We start from the raw sequence: 18,577 nt of genomic DNA on the forward strand, positions 1-18,577 counted from the left end.
TCAACCAATCCTCCTTAGTCCTCTCTCTCGGTTCCTTATTATGTGCCCTCGTCTCTGCAACTCTGCCATGCCTATGAAGCTGAAGCCTCGAGGACTGTGACCATGGTATCACTCTGACCTACCTAAAACCATGCGTTTTCATCTTCTTACGTTAGTATTTTTTACTTATTTTCTCCTCAATTTTTACTGAATTGATGCTGCCAAGTCATTCCGATTATAGTTATTGACTACTGGGATTATAGTTTCTTGGATCAAAACGGGACAATCTTTGTTAATGATTCAATTATTGGCTTAGTCGCAGATGATTAATCTATGAAACTGAGAATTGATGCGGTTGCTAAACTGAGGCTCGGAAGCCCCAAGTGCCATTGTCCGCAGCAATACCCTATTTAAGGTGAAGAATTAAGGAGGAAAGAAAATTAGAGGCTGCAGGAGGAGCAAAAATGGTGTTGATTTCCAGTACTAACCCCCAGTACAAGGAAATATCAACCAGGAGAAGGATTGCCAGCATGTACTTCTCTCTCTCTGCTTTGCTCTTCTTGATATGCAAAATTATATCTCCAACTAGTTTATTCTTTATAGAAAATAGTTAAATTCTAGAAAGATAGCATAAAGGAATTGATGCAAGCATATGGGATACTACTGCAAATTTCTGTGGAATTGATCAATTGAATTATCACTCAGAATCATAATTTTGGATATGGTCTCGCATTGGGCTCGTAGAATTGACAGCTTCTATCTCCTGCTATTGTTAAGCATCATTGGTGCCAATTGTTCACAGTTCCAATTTTGTTATTTTTATAGATTTAATAAACGAGAAGACGATTTTCCATCTCTGAGAGAATACAATGATTACCTGGAGGAAGTGGAGGACATGAGTAAGTTTCTCACATTAGGGAAAATGTTATCTCGAGTTCATTATGTTAGTTTAACTTACGTACTTTCTGCTACAGCATTCAACTTGATTGAAGGAATAGATGTTCCTGCCATTGAAGCAAAAATTGCAAAGTACATGGAAGAAAATTCTGAGCAAATAATGATTAATCGAGCGCGGAAGGTATACTAGCAACACTTTTGTTCTTTATTTCTGACATCTGTGTTTGTTGCTCTTACAAAGTTTCTAGTGTTTTTTTTTTTTCCTCTTCTATACCTATTAGTAACAGTATCACATTTTAATTGAGTTGCTCCTGCCTTCATGAATTCTGCGATATTAATTTCCTGGAAAAAAAAGTGACGAGATTCATCCCATTGTAATATTTGTCTAACAGGCTGAAGAACTAGCGGCAGCTCTGGCAGCAAGCAAGGAGATTCCTACCCAAACTGAAACTGATGGGGTAAGAATGGGATGATTTCATGTCCCTGATTTGAATTCATTGTTATGGGCCTTGTGGCAGATGCTCTTTCTCAACCTCTCTAAATTTTATGCTTATGAGTTTTACTTATTACCTTTATTGTTGAATTTGTATCTGCGGTGCGGTTATCCATAGCCAAACTGTGAGTTTCTTGGTTAATATGTACATTGCTGAATATAAGATGTTAGAAATTACTTTACAGTTTATATGTGGAAATTTAAAGCCCTGGCCTTTAAGCATTGAAATCTATTCTGATGACGGCTTCCAATATCTTTATTTGTTTCTGTTGAAGCATATGTTGTTAAATCAAAATTTGTTCCTAGAGAAAATGAAAGGTTCTTCAAAAAAAACCATTAAAGAAAAGGTTAAGTAATTTGCATTCTGTTGATAGCCTTTGAGTTTATGCATGTTTCTAATGTTTGCAGCTCAATTTGCTTGAACCATATGGCCGTCAAAGTATTCTTAGGATTGTGATTTGTCAAAGTATGAAGACAGATTATGTTCACTTGGAAAAAATGAGTGCACAAGAGAAAACTTTGTTTTTCATTTCAGTTAAAGTGAAATTCTAATATGTATCAGCCTCAAATTTTGACATGATATTTCATCTGTTATTGTTATAGATATCAAGAATACTAATTTTCTCATTTTCCAAGGGATTTTTTTTTCTTCGTATTTGTGCTATTGTTGGTGGCACTCAGTAGCGACAGAAAAACTTATATGCTTCCTTTGATTGACTACTTAAAAGTCAAACCCTGAACCTGGGAGATTATAAAAATGATAATGTAATGGAATCCCTGGAGTTACTGAAAAGTGTATTTAAAGTAATTTCTATTGGTTTTGGTTTTATTAATATATGTGTGGTTTTATAGTCAACGCACACTTGGTCTTGTGGTAAAGTTGCTTCACCACAACCTAGGAAATAGCATCTTTGCTATGGTGGGGTGGGGTGAGGAGGTAAGGCTATCTACATAGTGCCCACATCCAATTGTGCCTCTAGTGTGGGAGCCTTATGGATGAGAGTTGTTTACCTTTTTAAGTTATGTAGCCAATATACCAATTTTTTGGCATTAAGGCTTTGATAGTGATGATATATGTTTTTGTGTCTCAATGTTTGCATGTCTTTTTCGACATATACGAGTATCTATTTTTTTTGGGTTGATATGATACTGGAACTCTTAACTCTTAGTACAGAAAGAATGATGATTGCGAAGCATTGAATGTCATCTAGAGAAGTTGTAATCTATTTTAGACAGAATAGAAGCTCGTCAAGTCGTCATTGTTTTTACCTGCTAATTCATTGAAATAATGAAAATCTATGAATGTCTTTGGGTCTTTTTGTTTATAGTTTATTGTGAGAATTGCTCTCTAACAGAGCATGCAGGCACACCACAATTTATACTTAATATCTTTAGCCCTAAGGAATATTATTTGACCTACTTTGTGCTTTGCTTTTGTTCATATAGGAGCCTGGCTCAAGCTCACAAGGGGGCTTCAGTATCACTTCACAGGGGCAATACGCCCCCACAATAGCTGGAGGGCAGCCACGTCCCACAGGCATGCCTCCTCAACCAGTACCTCTTGGAGGGGGACTAGACATGCAACATATTGATGACGAACAAATGATGAAGCTCCGAGCAGAGAGGGGTGGAAGGGCTGGTGGGTGGAGTATAGAATTAAGCAAGAAGAGGGCACTCGAGGAAGCCTTTACAAGCTTGTGGGTTTGACACCTTAAGTTCAATGTATGACAGCAGCTTTTATCTAAGGACCACATTTTTCTCAAGGATTCTGATCCCTGAGCTATGTGTGCTGAGTGTAACGAGATCTATGTAAACGGGTTAAAACAGGCATGACTTAAGACTCTCGCCTTCGGTACCAAATGAGGCATTTAGGCCTCTCTTAAATTGTGTAAATTACTTTGATACTTCTTGTCATTCAATGATATTGACAACGTTTACAATATGCAGTTTGTTTCAAGAATTTTCTTCGTGTAGATTTGTCAGAAAGTGAGGTTAGCAAACTTGGGTAGATTGGGGTAGGCTGCTATTGTTGACTGGGAAGCCCATGTTGGGTTTGGAGATTTCGAGCATTGATGATATCTAGTATTAGTTTATAAGATTGCTCATTGTTTTGATGTGGTAGAGTTGCCTAAAGGGTTATCTAAGTGAGCAAAGGATTATTTGGAGAGTTGTTTGGCGAGGGACTGTCGATTTTAGATGGATTGCTGATGAGCTATTGTATCATCCGTTTTTGGATATTAAGAAATGATTGATGATCAAATTGACAAAAGCTTCAAAGATGACAATATTGGATCAATTGAAGAAAGTTCTCTACCTGACAAAACCCCCAGATATGACAATGTTTTTGTTGAAGAAAATGTGGTGAATTTGGTCTCTGCTGAGGTGTGCTGGTATTGCCTTATGTAAATTCAACAAGACAATGGTTCTCTAATTGTAGTTTCTTTTCCAAAGAAGACAACAAGGGAGACTATTCTGGATAGCAAAAGAGCATGACTTGATTGATGAAGGCAAATGCTGCTGTGGTTCAAGATGCATCGAGTTCAACTATTGCTGCCGCTCAATGGAGATGCAGAGGAGTCAGCTGGGATCATGAAAGGTACAAATTTTGTAAAATGAAGTGATGTGTTTGTACTTTTAGGCAATGTTTTAAATATTGGGCGGTACGTAGCGGTTCAACCGGATACCGGACTCTTCATTGGTACAATTAACTTAAAATACCAGATTGAACCATGTCAGATAAAAACTTGTCAAAATCGATTGAACTGGTTATACAGTATGCTAGTGGCATGATTGATATGATTTCGGTACCCGTATTTAAAACATTGCTAATATTTCTTTTAGGTTGTTCTTATGAGTGGAATTTTTAGCAATTTCCAGCATGAAATTGACTGGAATTGAATCAGAGTGATCCAATTGTTAAAATACGGAACATTCAGTGACCCAATTTGAAACATTCTCGATTAATGACCTAATTGCAAATACAATATCTTTCAGTGACCTATTCGAACTTAACTCAAAATTGAAATGTATATGTTATAATGAATCCAAGTACAAGCCAATAACTTGGAACTAACCCCAAAGTCCAATTTTCAACATAGTATTGGAGAATGGTTTAGGGGAAATGTTTATATGTAAAAAGGCTCAAAGCGGCTATATGTTTGGTGGCTACACATGTTTAAGGGTTCACAAGAGAGGCTTGTATTTGGGGACTCTTGTGTGAGGGAGAGTGTTTGAAGAATACCAACTCAAGAGTGTCATACGAAAAGAAATGTGTGTATTGAATGGTGTAGACGTGGGAATCTACAATCAAGTAATGTCATATGGGGCCTTCAATAATCCTACAAAGATCACACTAGAAACAGACCGTGACGCTTGACACTGATGTAGTGTCGGTTGGGAAAGCTCCGAAGGTCAAGTTAGATGGTGGCTGAGGGACTTGTAGTGAGAGAGAGCAAAATATCTTCAAAAAGTTGGATACCCTTTAGTGTGGCGGGACCTCTGTATTTATAGCACTCTGGCTCACGTGACGGGCACGTGAGCGCTGAGCTAGCCAGCACTGGGCCCTAGTTAGATAACGGGTTGAAGAAATAGATTCTTGGGCCGTGGGACTGTTTGTAGGCAGTAGAGCCACGGGCCCTTGCTAAATTGATTGCAATCGAGGCTCTAGAACTGATGGTCGTAGGTCGATCGCGAGACCTATGGGACTTGCTGAGAAGATTGCCTAGGTTATGGGCTCAACTGTATGGCTCGCATGGGCCTTTGTTGAGAAGATAGCATAAGTCGTGGGTTTGTGTGCTCGACAGTATGACTCATATGGGCCTTGCTAAGAAGAATGGTTTGACTGTCTTAATGCAAGTGCGGGTTTTTGCCTATATAAATGGTTTATAAGACAAGTGATTGGACCAAACTCACAAGCCATGGCTTTGTGAAACAAGAATGGACTTCACAAGCACAGCTCAAGTTTACGCCCAATAATATGGGCTCTCCCAAGGTTCAAGACACTAACATGATATCAGGACGAGGTTGTGGGGTGGTGGTGTTCTTGAGGCACAAAAAATGCCCATATGTTGAGGGGTCCTAAGTCGCTATATGTTCGGTGTGAGCCCAAAGTGACTACACATATTTGGTGATTAGGCTCCCTGAAGGTCCAAACACTAACATGGTATCAGAACGAGGTTGCGAGATTGTTGTGTTTTTGATGCATAGAACAGAACATGCCCATATATTGAGAAGTCTAAAGTGGCTATTTGTTCCGTGTAAGCACAAAGTGACCACATATAGTTGATGATAGCCCAACAAAGTGACCACACATGACACATATTTATAGGATCCGAAAGAGGCCCTATGTTAATGGGCTCTTGTGTGAGGGGAAGTATTTGGGTTCATATTCAATGTCTTCCTTTCGAACTTTCCGAGACTGTCGCATTTTATGAACCTACTGAACCATTCATACTTCAAATCCCAAAATAACAATCCTTGCATCATAATGCCAATATTATTACATCTGTTTGAGGTCATGACAAGAAGAGCAAGAACATATATCTTTGCTGATGATGACAGTAACATAAATGGTCAACTTCTTCACTGACCTGTTCATGATTTTCATGCAACACGTAAAAACCCAGATGCCAAAACGAATACGTACTAAAAACCAACTTGGAGATATTGTCTAGATTGTTCACTCCACCCAAATATATTGGAGATATTGTTCACTCTGAGCCATAGGTATCTATGGATTTATTCTTTATGGACCATCACCATTGCTTATTAGACCCATGAAAATGCGTCTTCCGAGGGGATTAAAGTGGCGCAACGGACGCATTAGGCCTATGAAGATACTGTCCTCTTTGACATGCGATTCTTTGTGGATACATAGGTTTACCCTTATACGTGTCTTTAATGTGAGAGAAGTTGGGTTTTGTTTATAAATCATTCGGCTTAATTATTCTAGACCGACCTGGAATTTTGGTCTTGACATAAGTTGTTTGTTGTAATGTTGATAAACCTTAAACACCTCAGTGCTAAATTACCCAATTTTCTCATTTGTTACATCTCTAATTCAATAGTCTAAATAGTGCTCTGAATCCATCAAGAAACAAGTGTACCAGAGGAAATGAATCTAGTGCCACGTCACCATGATCTTTCCCTAAGCGTGCTAATTAACCTAGATTATCTGAACTTTCCTTATAACAACTCATCATCCACTAAAAGTCTAAAACCAACCCTAAATTCACATCAAAACCTGAAAAAAAAAAAGGTTTGTTAGCTACTACTGCTGACATATACACCACCATTGTTGGATATAACGGCTATTGTGACGATGCTTACGTGTCGTTACAGATGTTCGTCCGCGATTGGTCAGCTTGATAAGTCAACAATCATAGGCGCCAAACGTACCGTTCAATCCTTCAACGGCAGTTAGGCACAACTATCAAATCTTTTTTTTTTCTTCCTTCCTTGTTTGTATTGGATATGTCAAGCTCTTACCTTCATAAGTACATGATTCATGCTGCATTCATCGCTCAACCGTTGGAACTTGATCGGGTTCGAAGAAGATCAAGGTTTCAAAAATGGGGTTTCGAAAATTCTTACTGTTCTGTTTCCTCTGTTCCATCATTTTCACATTCATGGTTTCTGGCCAAGAGAATGCTCAGCTTATGAAAGATAGAGCTTCACTGGTTTCATTCATGTCAGGTGTTGTTTACCCTCGACATTCACTTGAGGGATGGAGCATCAGTTCAGGTGTTCATGTGTGTAATTGGTCAGGAGTTCATTGCAACAATGCTAGTGATCAAATACTAGAGCTTGATCTCAGTGGAATGCAACTTCAAGGCACGATTTCTCCCGTCGTCGCGAATCTTACTTCATTGAGGATTCTTGATTTGTCAAGGAACTTCTTTGTAGGTCAGATTCCGGCGGAGTTGGGTTATCTTTCTCAACTCAAACAGTTGAGTTTATCATTGAATCTTCTTGAAGGGAACATTCCTGCAGAGTTGGGTTCCCTTCATCAATTGGTGTATCTTGATCTGGGGACTAACAGGCTTAAGGGTGATATTCCAGAGCCACTTTTGTGTAATGGGTCGTCTTCTTTACAGTACATTGATCTTTCTAACAATTCTTTAACCGGCCAAATCCCTTTAACTAATGAGTGTAAGCTCATGGACTTGAAGTTTCTTCTGCTATGGTCGAATCGACTAGTTGGCCAGGTTCCTCGAGCTCTTTCAAACTCAACAAAGCTGAAATGGCTCGATTTGGAATCGAACATGCTAAGCGGGGAGTTGCCATCAACAACGATACAGAAAATGCCCCAATTACAGTTCCTGTATTTGTCCTACAACAAGTTTGTTAGCCATGATGGAAACTCCAACCTCGAACCATTTTTCGCTTCTTTAGTTAACTCCTCTAACTTTCAGGAACTTGAATTAGCAGGAAACGGTCTTGGTGGGACGATACCTTCTATTATTGGTGATCTCTCCGCCAAACTTGTGCAGATACATCTAGATGACAATCTTATCTATGGTTCTATACCTCTTCAACTTTCCAACCTTGTCAATCTCACCCTCTTGAACTTGTCCAGTAATCTCTTGAATGGCAGCATCCCACCTGAATTATGTCGTATGAGGAAGCTAGAGAGGGTTTGCTTGTCAAACAATTCACTCTCCGGTGAGGTTCCAGCGGCTCTTGGAGACATTCCTCATCTAGGCCTTCTGGATTTATCAAAAAACAAGCTTTCCGGTTCAATTCCGGATAGTCTTGCTAACCTTTCCCAGCTCAGAAGACTTTTGCTCTATGAGAACCAGCTCACAGGAACCATACCACAAAGTCTAGGCAAATGTATTAACTTGGAGATTCTTGACCTTTCGCGTAACATGATTTCCGGGATTATTCCTTCTGCAGTTGCTGGACTCAGGAGCTTGAAATTGTACTTGAATCTGTCGAGCAATCACTTACATGGGCATTTACCGTTGGAGCTGAGTAAAATGGACATGGTTTTAGCAATTGATTTGTCTGTGAACAATCTCTCTGGCACAATCCCTCCACAGCTTGGAAGCTGCATTGCATTGGAGAACCTCAAACTTTCCAGTAACGTCCTAGAAGGCCGTCTTCCTGCTTCGCTAGGACAACTTCCATATCTTAAAGAACTGGATTTATCTTCAAACAAGCTGATTGGAGAAATCCCACAAACTCTGCAGGCATCTGCAACTCTCAAGCAACTCAACTTCTCTTTCAACAAGTTCTCTGGTAACATATCAAACAAGGGTGCGTTTTCATCGCTAACAATAGACTCTTTCTTGGGAAATGAGGGTCTTTGTGGATCCATAAAAGGCATGCCAAACTGCAAGAAGAAATGGTTTCACCGTTCAGTCATTCTATCGATTCTGCTTTCATTGTTTGCCACTCTATTGTTCTTCTGTGGCTACCTGTTTGTATTGAGATCAAAAGCAAGAGAACGATTGGCGATTTTCAGTGGAACAGACTTGGAAGACGAAGAGACTGGAAGTAAAGAGCTCAAGTACCCGAAAATCTCATATCAGAAACTCATTGAAGCCACAGGTGGGTTGAGCTCGTCAAGCTTGATTGGTTCAGGCCGGTTTGGACAGGTTTATAAGGGAGTACTTGCAGACAACACAAGAATAGCAGTGAAGGTTTTGGATCCCAAGACTGCTTCAGAAATTTCAGGGAGTTTCAAGAGAGAATGCCAGATCCTAAGGAGAACAAGACACAGAAATTTGATAAGGATCATTACTATTTGCGGCAGGCCTGATTTCAAGGCTCTTGTCCTTCCACTGATGGAAAATGGAAGCCTGGAGAGACATCTGTACCCGAGCAATGGATTGAAACCGGCGTTGGATTTGGTTCAGTTGGTGAGCATATGCCATGATGTAGCAGAAGGTGTGGCCTACTTGCACCACCACTCTCCAGTTAAAGTCGTGCACTGTGATCTTAAACCAAGCAATATCCTTCTGGATCATGACATGACAGCTTTAGTAGCCGATTTCGGCATTGCAAAACTGGTTAAAGGTGCTGATGAAAGTATTCCAACAACTGATTCAGTGTCCTTCAGCTCTACCGATGGACTGTTATGTGGGTCTCTTGGATATATTGCTCCTGGTATGCATTCTTTCTTTCTTTTTTCCTGCTATTGTGTTAGTTAGTACCTGTAGTTTTATGTTCTTCCATGATTTCTTCACCGAGGATTTTATCAATTGCAGAGTACGGAATGGGAAAACAGGCATCAACTCAGGGAGATGTATACAGTTTTGGAGTACTTTTGTTAGAAATTGTTACAGGAAGGCACCCCACAGATCTCCTGTTTGATGAAGGTTCAAGCTTGCATGAATATGTGAAGAAACACTACCCCTATAACTTGGAATCCATAATCGAGCAAGCGCAGGTCAGATGCGCTCCTCGAGCAATGCCAACGTACTACAACAGAGTGTGGCGTGATGTTATCCTGGAACTGATTGAACTTGGTCTTATGTGCACTCAACGCAATCCTTGTACAAGACCAAGCATGCTTGATGTAGCTCATGAAATGGGTATGCTAAAGCAGTATCTCTCTACTCCTCCAACAGTGGAGACGGAAGAACCATCTCCTAAGGCCAATGCTTTTTGATTTCAAAGCCTTGAGTTACCACTGTGATTCAGTGTTTAGTGTTCATTCAATTCATTTGTATTTGTTTTGGGTTAAGCAATTCTAACATAAAAATTATTGTTCAACAAACTACTGGTTTTGTCAATGTTTATCTCCTGCTGGAAATCAAATGTGTATCTCCAGTTGGAAATCAAAGTCCAAACAGAGATTGTCTGCTCTTGGCCGACGAATTTATTTTTCATGGACCATCGCTATTCGTTTTTACGCCTAGAAAACATGACATTGTGTGAGAGGTGCAAGTCTTTTACAGTTTTACTTCTATACCATTCGATTGGGTTAATGTCAATCCGTTGTGGAATATTAGTCTTGACATTCCCCTCACTTGTGAGTTGGGTTATGTCAGACCCAACAAGTGAACAGATAGAGGCCACGTCCATGCTCAAAATCCAAGCGATATTGTCTGCTATGGCCAGGAGCGGGCCCATGGAGGTTGTTCTTCATGAACCGTCACCAATAATTATTAAGCCCAGAAAACACGTCCTAGTGTGAGAGGTGCAAGATCTGTATTTATATACCACTCGATTGAGTTATATTTCTATCCGATGTGGGATATTTAGTCTCGACATCTCTGACACTCATCTTTATGGAAATAGTCACCGGAAAGCATTTAGGGTAAGTAGGCTTGATCATAAGTCAGATTAAGTCAAAAATCACATAAGTAGATCTTCTTTACACCGTCCTACAAGTTTCATCATCTCTAGAGAACCACCATATCCTTCACTTTTCAAGTCAAACCAATCAAAAACAGCACTTGGGGTTTCTTTAAGGATTTCTGAAACTGAATCATAATTCAACTATGCACCATACTTTTCACCAATCTCATCGTCTTCCATTAAACTATCTATTTCTTGAAAAGTAGCTATGTTTTTGCTGGAGAGCATCACAGAGCAGACGTCTTAAATCAAGAATAATCTGATGTGGGTTGCTTTTGGCCTACCAAATATGGAGATTGCTTAAAATAACCAGTCAGTGGAAGTTGATAGTAACCCTAATCTCACTCCAATAACAAGATGGAATGCACTTCACTGCAATTTGTGCTGCAGTAGGTCTAATTGTCCCTAGCAAAAAGATGGAAGCTTGCACTAAATGTTATAAATAAATAAATGCAAGAAGTAGATATCAGCACAGAACTTGTGGAAGACATTGATACTGATATGGAGATAGAAACTTTATGCAGGCAACTTCATTGAAAACAAGGTTTCTGTTGTATAAAGTATTGTCTGAACCCATCTTGCTTGCCTGGAAATCTATGAGTCGCGTAGAATCGATAGACAGAGACATCCATGGAAATCACTATCATCGATTACCTTCCTCTTTTGTGCACAGGTATTCAAGTGTCTTCCCCTTTTGCAGATAGTGGAAGGAGCACTGTATTTTTTTTTATTACATGGAACAGCTATCAGCTTTAGAACTACTCACAAATATCTGGCTACCAGATCACAAGTCTGTCTAAACTTCAATTTCAGAACTTCAAATCCATGACCAAGAAGGGGGAGTGAATATATATCTATGAGCAATACATTAGCAGAATACTATCCCCTTCTATGGAAGATGGAGATACTCGACGTACAGAGCAGAAGTCACAATATATCTATCTACAGAAGATAGATATAGAAAAGTCTCGACCATATCAGCATAGAATATCATAAGCAGGAAAGGGGGAGACCTCTCTGCTGCTAGAGAGTCTTAATCTAAGACATACTTGGTGGGAACTAAAATTTCTGCATAAGTGGACCTAATTTATGATCTCATCATCCTACTGATCACTGAAATTATCCACCAGCACATATCTGTCACCCCCTAAATGTTAAACAAAGCACACGTTAAGCATTGAATCATCGATTAAAAACTTTTCCTCATGGCAGAGGAGCAGCCAGTATCGATGCGTGATCATTTGAAGCATCAGCATCAATTTAATGATACTCTCTAATATCATTCTGTTTCACTGTGTACTGATCTTGGGGTGATCATTTGAAGCATCAGCATCAATTTAATGATACTCTCTAATATCATTCTGTTTCACTGTGTACTGATCTTGGGTTTCCTTTACGATCTATTCTTTTCGATCGGTAGTTGTCTCGGACATGGCATAGGATCGGTGATATTCCTAATGGCATAAGATTTCGCTAAACAAAAACCTGATAATCCCTTGTATATGGCTAGATAAACAGTTTCATACTTTCATTGATGTTTCATATCTTGGCATCAATTTAACAAGTCCAGAACAGCATAGTGCCCTAGTTTTCTTTTCCTTCTATCATCAGGAATACTCGATTGACCACTACAAAGACTATGCACTTGCACCTCTGACATGACAAACTAAATTTGGTTTTACAACACAACCAGATCAGGCATGGCCTTAATTTTTTCTAGCTCAAGCAGATGAAAACAGTCACAGCAAGAAACCAGATAATCAACAGAGTGACATTGCCATTACTTCAAACTTCTTCAGTCTCATTCCCACAAACTTCTAATGTAAAAACTGCAAATATAGACATTTATAAGCAAATTAAAGACACCTTTTAAAAAGTTCATGATCAAAGAAAAACCTTCCTTGCAGAATAAATCAACGCGGAGATGAAGACGACTGAAGCAGATTCCACATGAGCCATGACAACATTTTGGCATCACCTTGCGAACTTGGGCTTCTGGTTACCACTAGCAACCAAAGCGGAACGTTGAAGCAGAAACAGCGCCTATGCTTGACACCACGAAGACAATAAATGTCCATGGGCACACCTCAAAGAGGAAAGATGGCAACGAAAATCCATCAAAGTTTTTGTAAGGAATGAAGTTAACGTTTTTGTAATGAAGGAAGTTATGACAAAACGATAGTGAGCGAGACACCATGGACAACTACCATTTTTGCGGTAGAATCGGATCATCGTTTTGGGTTAGTGGGATGGATGAAGGTGTAGTAGACTTTCCAGGTGAGATCTCCAAAATGTGCTCCTGCACTGAGACTTTTCCCTATGTTGCCATCTCTCTAGGGAGACGACAAAGAAAAGGAATGATTTCTGGGTTTAAGAACAGAAGAGAAGGATTGATTGCTGTCAAGGTACAAATAGTTCATATTTAAAACCCTTAGTTAGCAGATTGCTCATGAGTCATGACACTACTACCAAACACAACTGTTCATGAGAATCATATCCCTAATTAGTTGCCTGAAATAGCTGCAATATAAGAATCTGAGACTTGTTTGGAGGCAATATAAGTGCAAACTAGATACTACATACTGTTACAGCAGATGCTTGTGCATGATAAAAGGCAATATGATCTCAGTTAAACAGACTGGTCAATATATAGCCGTATTATTTTAGGGCTACAAGATGTGTTAGAAGTTGATTTGTATTTTTGTAGCATGTAGAGGAAGAACCACTATGCCCTAAAAGGTTTAGAATGCAAGATTTATCTATGATAAAAGGAAAAATACAGATGAACAGAAAGATTAATAGAACTTCCATTCAAAACGAAGAAAACACAAATTTAAGGAAAGTAACTTAGAAGAGTGATGCCTTTCAATATAATTCAGACCCTACAGAAGTAAAGAAAACAGATGCAATATCAATGCACATGGTTGGAAAAGAACAGATAAAACAAAAGAATCCACCTGATAATTTTCATTCCGTGTTAAATTGGTAAACAAGAGTCTCACATCCAAAATTAAAGATCCATTCCTTTGGTGGCTCTGAAAAAATTGTGTCATAGAAGTCTGTATGCATATAGGTAATGGGAAACAACAACATTCAGATTGCAAAGCACTATCGGGGTTAAGTAAAATTGTATACTACATAAAACCATTAATTCTACAGAAGTAAGAATAAAATATATGATAGCCTGCCTTGAATGATCCTATGGAAAATTGCTTAGGCCATATAACCTATATTTTTTATATTATTATATACAAAACTCACTTTTCACACCAATCATTGGAAAACTTCAAAGATATTCTTACAAGTCCTTTTGGCAGAACACACGGAAACCGATGATGACTGGAATTCACGGTGATTGTCTGAGGTGGATAAATTGTTGTACTAAAACCAGAAATACAGCATTGCCTGCTCACAGACACCAATGTTAAAAGACTTCATGCCCGAGGTTAATATTAGAATGAAGAAATCTGCTGTAGCATATATAAACAAAATCTTATTGTCTGCAAGTTCTCAAAACTTACTTCACAAGAACAAAATGCACAAATCAAATATATCTGAGAAAGGAAGGAGGCAATGAGAGGAACAGCGTACCTCCTGTAGAGAGGCTAGGGATGAATCTTCAGGAAGAGAGGGAGATTTCTTAGATCTCCAGCTTCTCATTTCTGACAATATTAAATTAAGCTGCCCATGTATATCCTCCAACAGCTTTGAATCCAGTGGCTCTCGCGTAATCTCTTGGCTGACATTATGTCTTTCCCTCTCAAGTTGCTCAATCCTCTGATGAAGTAGTTGAATGTCGGCTCGAGATTCAGCAGCAGGTTTTGGTGGAACAAGTGGCAAATTGAAGTCCACACTCCTCTCACGTCTCAGTCTAGTTAATTGCTTCTCTTGGTTTGCACAAAGCAGCATTTTCTTAGCCGCATCTTTTGCATCTTTAACAGATGATTCCAAAGTAGCTTCAAATGCCATATCTGGCTTTATAAGCCTGTTCTCACTTTCCGAAATCAACTTTCTCCATCCTTTCTTTTGGTGTTCACGACCTTCGCAAATTTCTTTACTCTCCGGAACTTCAAAAACATCATGGACCGTTGATGAACAAGCAAAAGTTTTAACATCTTCAGCTTCACACAAGTTTTCTTGATTTTTGTCTTGACTTAATGTAACAAGCATGTCTCTAATTGGATCTCGAGATGCGGTGTTGCTTTCTTGAGAAATCAATGTACAAGACCCGGATCTACGCTTCCAATTTCCAGATTTATCTCTACTAGAATCTTTACAAGCAGATATCTCTTTAACTCGCTCTTCTAAGTGTCTGATCTGCTGCCAATACGAATTAAAGTCACCAGCAGTAGGACTTCCTGATTTGTCCTCCAAAGTCAATACTTCAGCATTAACTACCTCATTTTCAACTTCCTCAACTATCTTTGGCATCAAATCTTGCAATGGGACTGCTGATCTTTTTCTTTCTATGGTACTCTTCATGAGATAAGGATCTTTGATAGCAAGTGCAGGCATAGACCTCAGTCTTCTTAAATTGCTCATAATGTCTGCTTCGCCGGACAATGTATCACTTCTTTGCGCAAGCAGGTTCTCTGGAAACTTATTTTCAATGTCACACAAATCTCTGCAACCCATGCTTAAAAGTTTGCACCTATAAGCCTGAACTTGGTACTCGAGAGAGGCGATTTCCAATTCTCTCTGATAGATAAGATCTTCATACATTTCAAGGTACTCCTCGGCATGCTCTATCTTTTCCTCTGCCATTCTCTTATAATGACTTGCTTCCATCTTCACCGTCGCCTTTTCTCCTTGTAGGCGCAATATCATTGATAGAGCTTCGCTTGCTGCAGTGGCTGAGGACTCTCTTTCCACTTCCAACTCAGTATAAAGCTTTTGCAGGAGTTCTTGTTGTGCGCAAAGCGCTTCTTCAAGATCTATAATATCTTGTTCAAGCCGTCCCTTATTCATATTACTTTCCTCCATGAAACCTAGAGACTGTAATCTCTAATCGTCATGAATTAAATACAAAGACAGTTTCTACTAACAACTGCACAAGGCATGAAAATTAATGCGCACAGAATAATGAGTATTAAAACAATAATATTAAAGTTCAGATAAAGTTTTATTCATATGCCAACTAAGAGAAATTTAATCACGAGAATAAATGCTCCCAAACAAGAACACAGAACAATTAAGGTCAATGAAAGTTTTCATGTATGTATCAGAGAAGAGGAAAGATTAACTGCAGAGGCATGATTCATAATTTGCAATCCTCATAGGGCAAAAATAAATCTTAAAATTCCCAGAAAAAGACACAGAGATGTAAAATGAGTGATAGGGAAGGAAGATAAATATTGATGAAAATTACCTGTTAGAGAGCAGACAAACAACCAGACTTGATCTGTAAGGCAAGCAGCCTCAGCTGATAAGAACGCCACACAGAGACCCACCAACTAGTAGCCACAACAATAACACCACTCAACAAAAAAAGATTGATCTCGTCTCTTTTCAAGAAACCCAAATCTCTTTCTAAATCAAACACAATAACCCAAAACCAGAGAGGGAAAAAAAAACCCAGATAAGATTTCCAAGTAAAAATGATTGATTAGCGGAAAACCCACTTATGAATCATCGTCTAATTTCAAAGAGGAGCTCCCAAGATTGTCTCTTTCATGCAGACCAAATCATGGAAAGTGTGATCCTCTTTTTTTTCTCCTTTACAAACAACGGCTCTCTCTTTGCCTTTTTTGACAGGTGAAGTACACGCATGTATATAGTTTATGAAATGCTGTCTCTTTTGTAATTTTGTCAATTAAGGATGAAATGACAGTGCCACAAGAAGGTTCATATTATTTCCAAACCTGTTGTTGAATCACCAACAAATGAAATTACGCGGCCTGTACCAAAAAATCTACCATTACAAGCCATTTTTTAATGCTTACCTTATTTAGATGTCATAAATTCATAATCTGACCCAGATCTCGACCTGGTCATGAACTGTGGAATGGATAGTCACTGCTATTAATAGTCAGTTTCCAAAAAAAAATTAATGGGCCTACTCACCTTACCCTTTTCTTGCAATGGGGGTTTTCGAAGTTCAAACCTTTTAAAAAGCAATTAAAATGGCCGCCCAACGGCTCCTGGAATGCCCCATGGCACTGGATCTACTTCTTCCTGAACCGACCATGCCCTCTACTTTAAAAGGAGAAGTTGACTTCTACTATAAAGAAATATCTGAATTAGATCAGTATGACATGTTTAGGCTCGATTATTCTCCTCACATGACTTGGGCAATAATTCCTGTTAAGAAATAAATTAATCATCCAAATATTCCTAATTACATCCCGATACTACTACATTCCTGGTAATGAATATGGTAGCATTTTGGTACTTCCCCTGTCAATTGCACAAGCAGGCAACAATGAGTTTTTGGCTTGGTGATAGTTACTACTTATGTTAAACAACAGAAAGTACCACATCGGTTAGACTTGAGCATCCAATGGGTATATATGGCAAAACCTACTTCTAAATACCCAATTAGGATTTTCCATGGGCTTAATACTTAAGTGACATGGGTCAAAGCTCAGTTACTGGACCCATGAAGAGAATAAACCCATGAGGGTAATCCGATATATCCACGGGAACTGAAACCCCAAAACGAACAATATAATAGGACGTAACCTCTATTCCACTTGTTAAGTCTGACATAATCTAGCTCACGAGTGCGGATGAGTGTTAAGAATAAAAAGTACCACATCGGTTAGACTTTAATCTACCGATGCGTATATATGGAAAGCCCACTTCTAAACATCAACTAGGCCTTTTCAAGGGTTTAAAGGCTCAGTTGTTGGGCCTATGAGGGTAATTCGATATATTCACGGGAAGCGGACAATATAGTTGGGGTGTGGATTTCTAATAACTTACGACTTTGAACAAGTTGAAGGTCCCAATCTTCTCACATGCTAAATTAATAAATATTAAAACCAATATATGTTCATAAAAAAAATAAAATTTTGAAAATTCGACATGAAAAAATGGATAACCGAATTGGTCTAGTCATTTATTCAGTGATCAAAAGTGTTATTACCCTAATCAACTAATTAAGGCTCCAACTTGAATCATCCACTTGTCTTTGGTAGCTTGAATCACATAATGAAAAGCCCTGTTAGAAACTGGACTCTTGATTGGTAGCCTGAATCAACCAAAAGAAAAGGGGGGAAAAAAGGGCCTAAAGTGGGTCGTGGGCCCGTGAGTATCGACAATTGTGGATAAAATGGGAAAACACACACAGATGCGGCAAGATCCAACGGTCACTGTGAAAACACGAGAACTAATAGAAGATCCAAACACCGCCTAAGCAAACACAAAATGGTGATAGCAGAAATGCTGGACAATTTTTAGTAGCAGATATGCTGCATGAATGCTTAGAAGTGTTTGGATGGACTTTTGCTAGTAACAATTATGCTATATAGCATATTTTGGCAAATTGCGCATAGGGCTATTCAACATTTTAGTTGTTATGTAGACATATAAATGTATTTAAACATAACAAATACATAGATAAAATAAAGAAAATTAATTAAACTAAAATAAAAATAATTAATTTAAAAAATATAATTAAATAATGATTTCGTAGTAACAGATAATTAATTACTTATATAAAGTCTAAAATAATTCAATTCATAAATGGAAATACTTTAATTCATACATGTTTTCATAAATTAATAACTAAGATACATCACATGCTCATTAATTGTTGCGCCACAAAATCACGAAACTGAGCCATGTTAGCATCGTCGATAACCAAATTTTCCTCACCTTCTTCCACCACATTCCCTACCTCTCCATCGGCCATGCTCTCCTCTGCAACCGCATACGTAGACCCAACTTCATTAAAAT

General features: G+C 38.7%; 3 protein-coding genes across 8 annotated transcripts; 2 read left to right on the forward strand and 1 right to left on the reverse strand.

The window, feature by feature from the left end:
* LOC119996197 (RNA polymerase II transcription factor B subunit 3-like) lies at positions 1 to 3,311 on the forward strand. 3 transcript variants are annotated; one of them, XM_038842740.1, is made up of 6 exons: positions 1 to 105; positions 296 to 511; positions 805 to 878; positions 954 to 1,057; positions 1,269 to 1,334; positions 2,816 to 3,311. In XM_038842740.1, exons 2-6 carry the CDS (start codon positions 444 to 446, stop codon positions 3,074 to 3,076), a joined length of 573 nt encoding a protein of 190 aa, XP_038698668.1. In that variant the 5' UTR covers positions 1 to 105; positions 296 to 443; the 3' UTR covers positions 3,077 to 3,311. The 3 variants fall into 3 exon arrangements, with proteins under 3 accessions (XP_038698668.1, XP_038698669.1, XP_038698670.1); XM_038842741.1 differs by having other exon boundaries at positions 3 to 105; positions 302 to 511; XM_038842742.1 differs by having other exon boundaries at positions 81 to 150; positions 302 to 511.
* A 3,628-nt stretch (positions 3,312 to 6,939) lies between these two features.
* On the forward strand, positions 6,940 to 10,196 carry LOC119997872 (putative leucine-rich repeat receptor-like serine/threonine-protein kinase At2g24130). Its single transcript, XM_038845098.1, has 2 exons — positions 6,940 to 9,481; positions 9,583 to 10,196. Exons 1-2 carry the CDS (start codon positions 6,940 to 6,942, stop codon positions 9,984 to 9,986), a joined length of 2,946 nt encoding a protein of 981 aa, XP_038701026.1. The 3' UTR covers positions 9,987 to 10,196.
* Positions 10,197 to 13,752: 3,556 nt separating this feature from the next.
* Positions 13,753 to 16,872, reverse strand: LOC119997451. 4 transcript variants are annotated; one of them, XM_038844481.1, is made up of 3 exons: positions 16,047 to 16,872; positions 14,270 to 15,666; positions 13,753 to 14,083 (listed from the first exon to the last, which is right to left on the reverse strand). In XM_038844481.1, exons 2-3 carry the CDS (start codon positions 15,659 to 15,661, stop codon positions 14,060 to 14,062), a joined length of 1,416 nt encoding a protein of 471 aa, XP_038700409.1. In that variant the 5' UTR covers positions 15,662 to 15,666; positions 16,047 to 16,872; the 3' UTR covers positions 13,753 to 14,059. The 4 variants fall into 4 exon arrangements, with proteins under 4 accessions (XP_038700409.1, XP_038700411.1, XP_038700410.1 ...); XM_038844483.1 differs by having other exon boundaries at positions 14,270 to 15,682; XM_038844482.1 differs by having other exon boundaries at positions 14,270 to 15,725.
* Between the last annotated feature and the right edge of the window lie 1,705 nt (positions 16,873 to 18,577).

This window comes from Tripterygium wilfordii, chromosome 4 (assembly GCF_013401445.1).
Source record: "Tripterygium wilfordii isolate XIE 37 chromosome 4, ASM1340144v1, whole genome shotgun sequence".
Lineage (NCBI taxonomy): Eukaryota > Viridiplantae > Streptophyta > Magnoliopsida > Celastrales > Celastraceae > Tripterygium > Tripterygium wilfordii.

Excerpts from the sequence above, each read along its gene's own strand:
- LOC119997872 (XM_038845098.1), top strand. The coding sequence starts at position 6,940 with ATGGGGTTTCGAAAATTCTTACTGTTCTGTTTCCTCTGTTCCATCATT. Across the intron at positions 9,482-9,582 it reads TCTTGGATATATTGCTCCTG|AGTACGGAATGGGAAAACAG; the intron begins GTATGCATTCTT and ends TATCAATTGCAG.
- LOC119996197 (XM_038842740.1), top strand. The coding sequence starts at position 444 with ATGGTGTTGATTTCCAGTACTAACCCCCAGTACAAGGAAATATCAACC. Across the intron at positions 1,058-1,268 it reads TGATTAATCGAGCGCGGAAG|GCTGAAGAACTAGCGGCAGC; the intron begins GTATACTAGCAA and ends TTTGTCTAACAG. Across the intron at positions 1,335-2,815 it reads CCCAAACTGAAACTGATGGG|GAGCCTGGCTCAAGCTCACA; the intron begins GTAAGAATGGGA and ends TTGTTCATATAG.
- LOC119997451 (XM_038844481.1), bottom strand. The coding sequence starts at position 15,661 with ATGGAGGAAAGTAATATGAATAAGGGACGGCTTGAACAAGATATTATA. Across the intron at positions 14,084-14,269 it reads CCCTAGCCTCTCTACAGGAG|GCAATGCTGTATTTCTGGTT; the intron begins GTACGCTGTTCC and ends GTCTGTGAGCAG.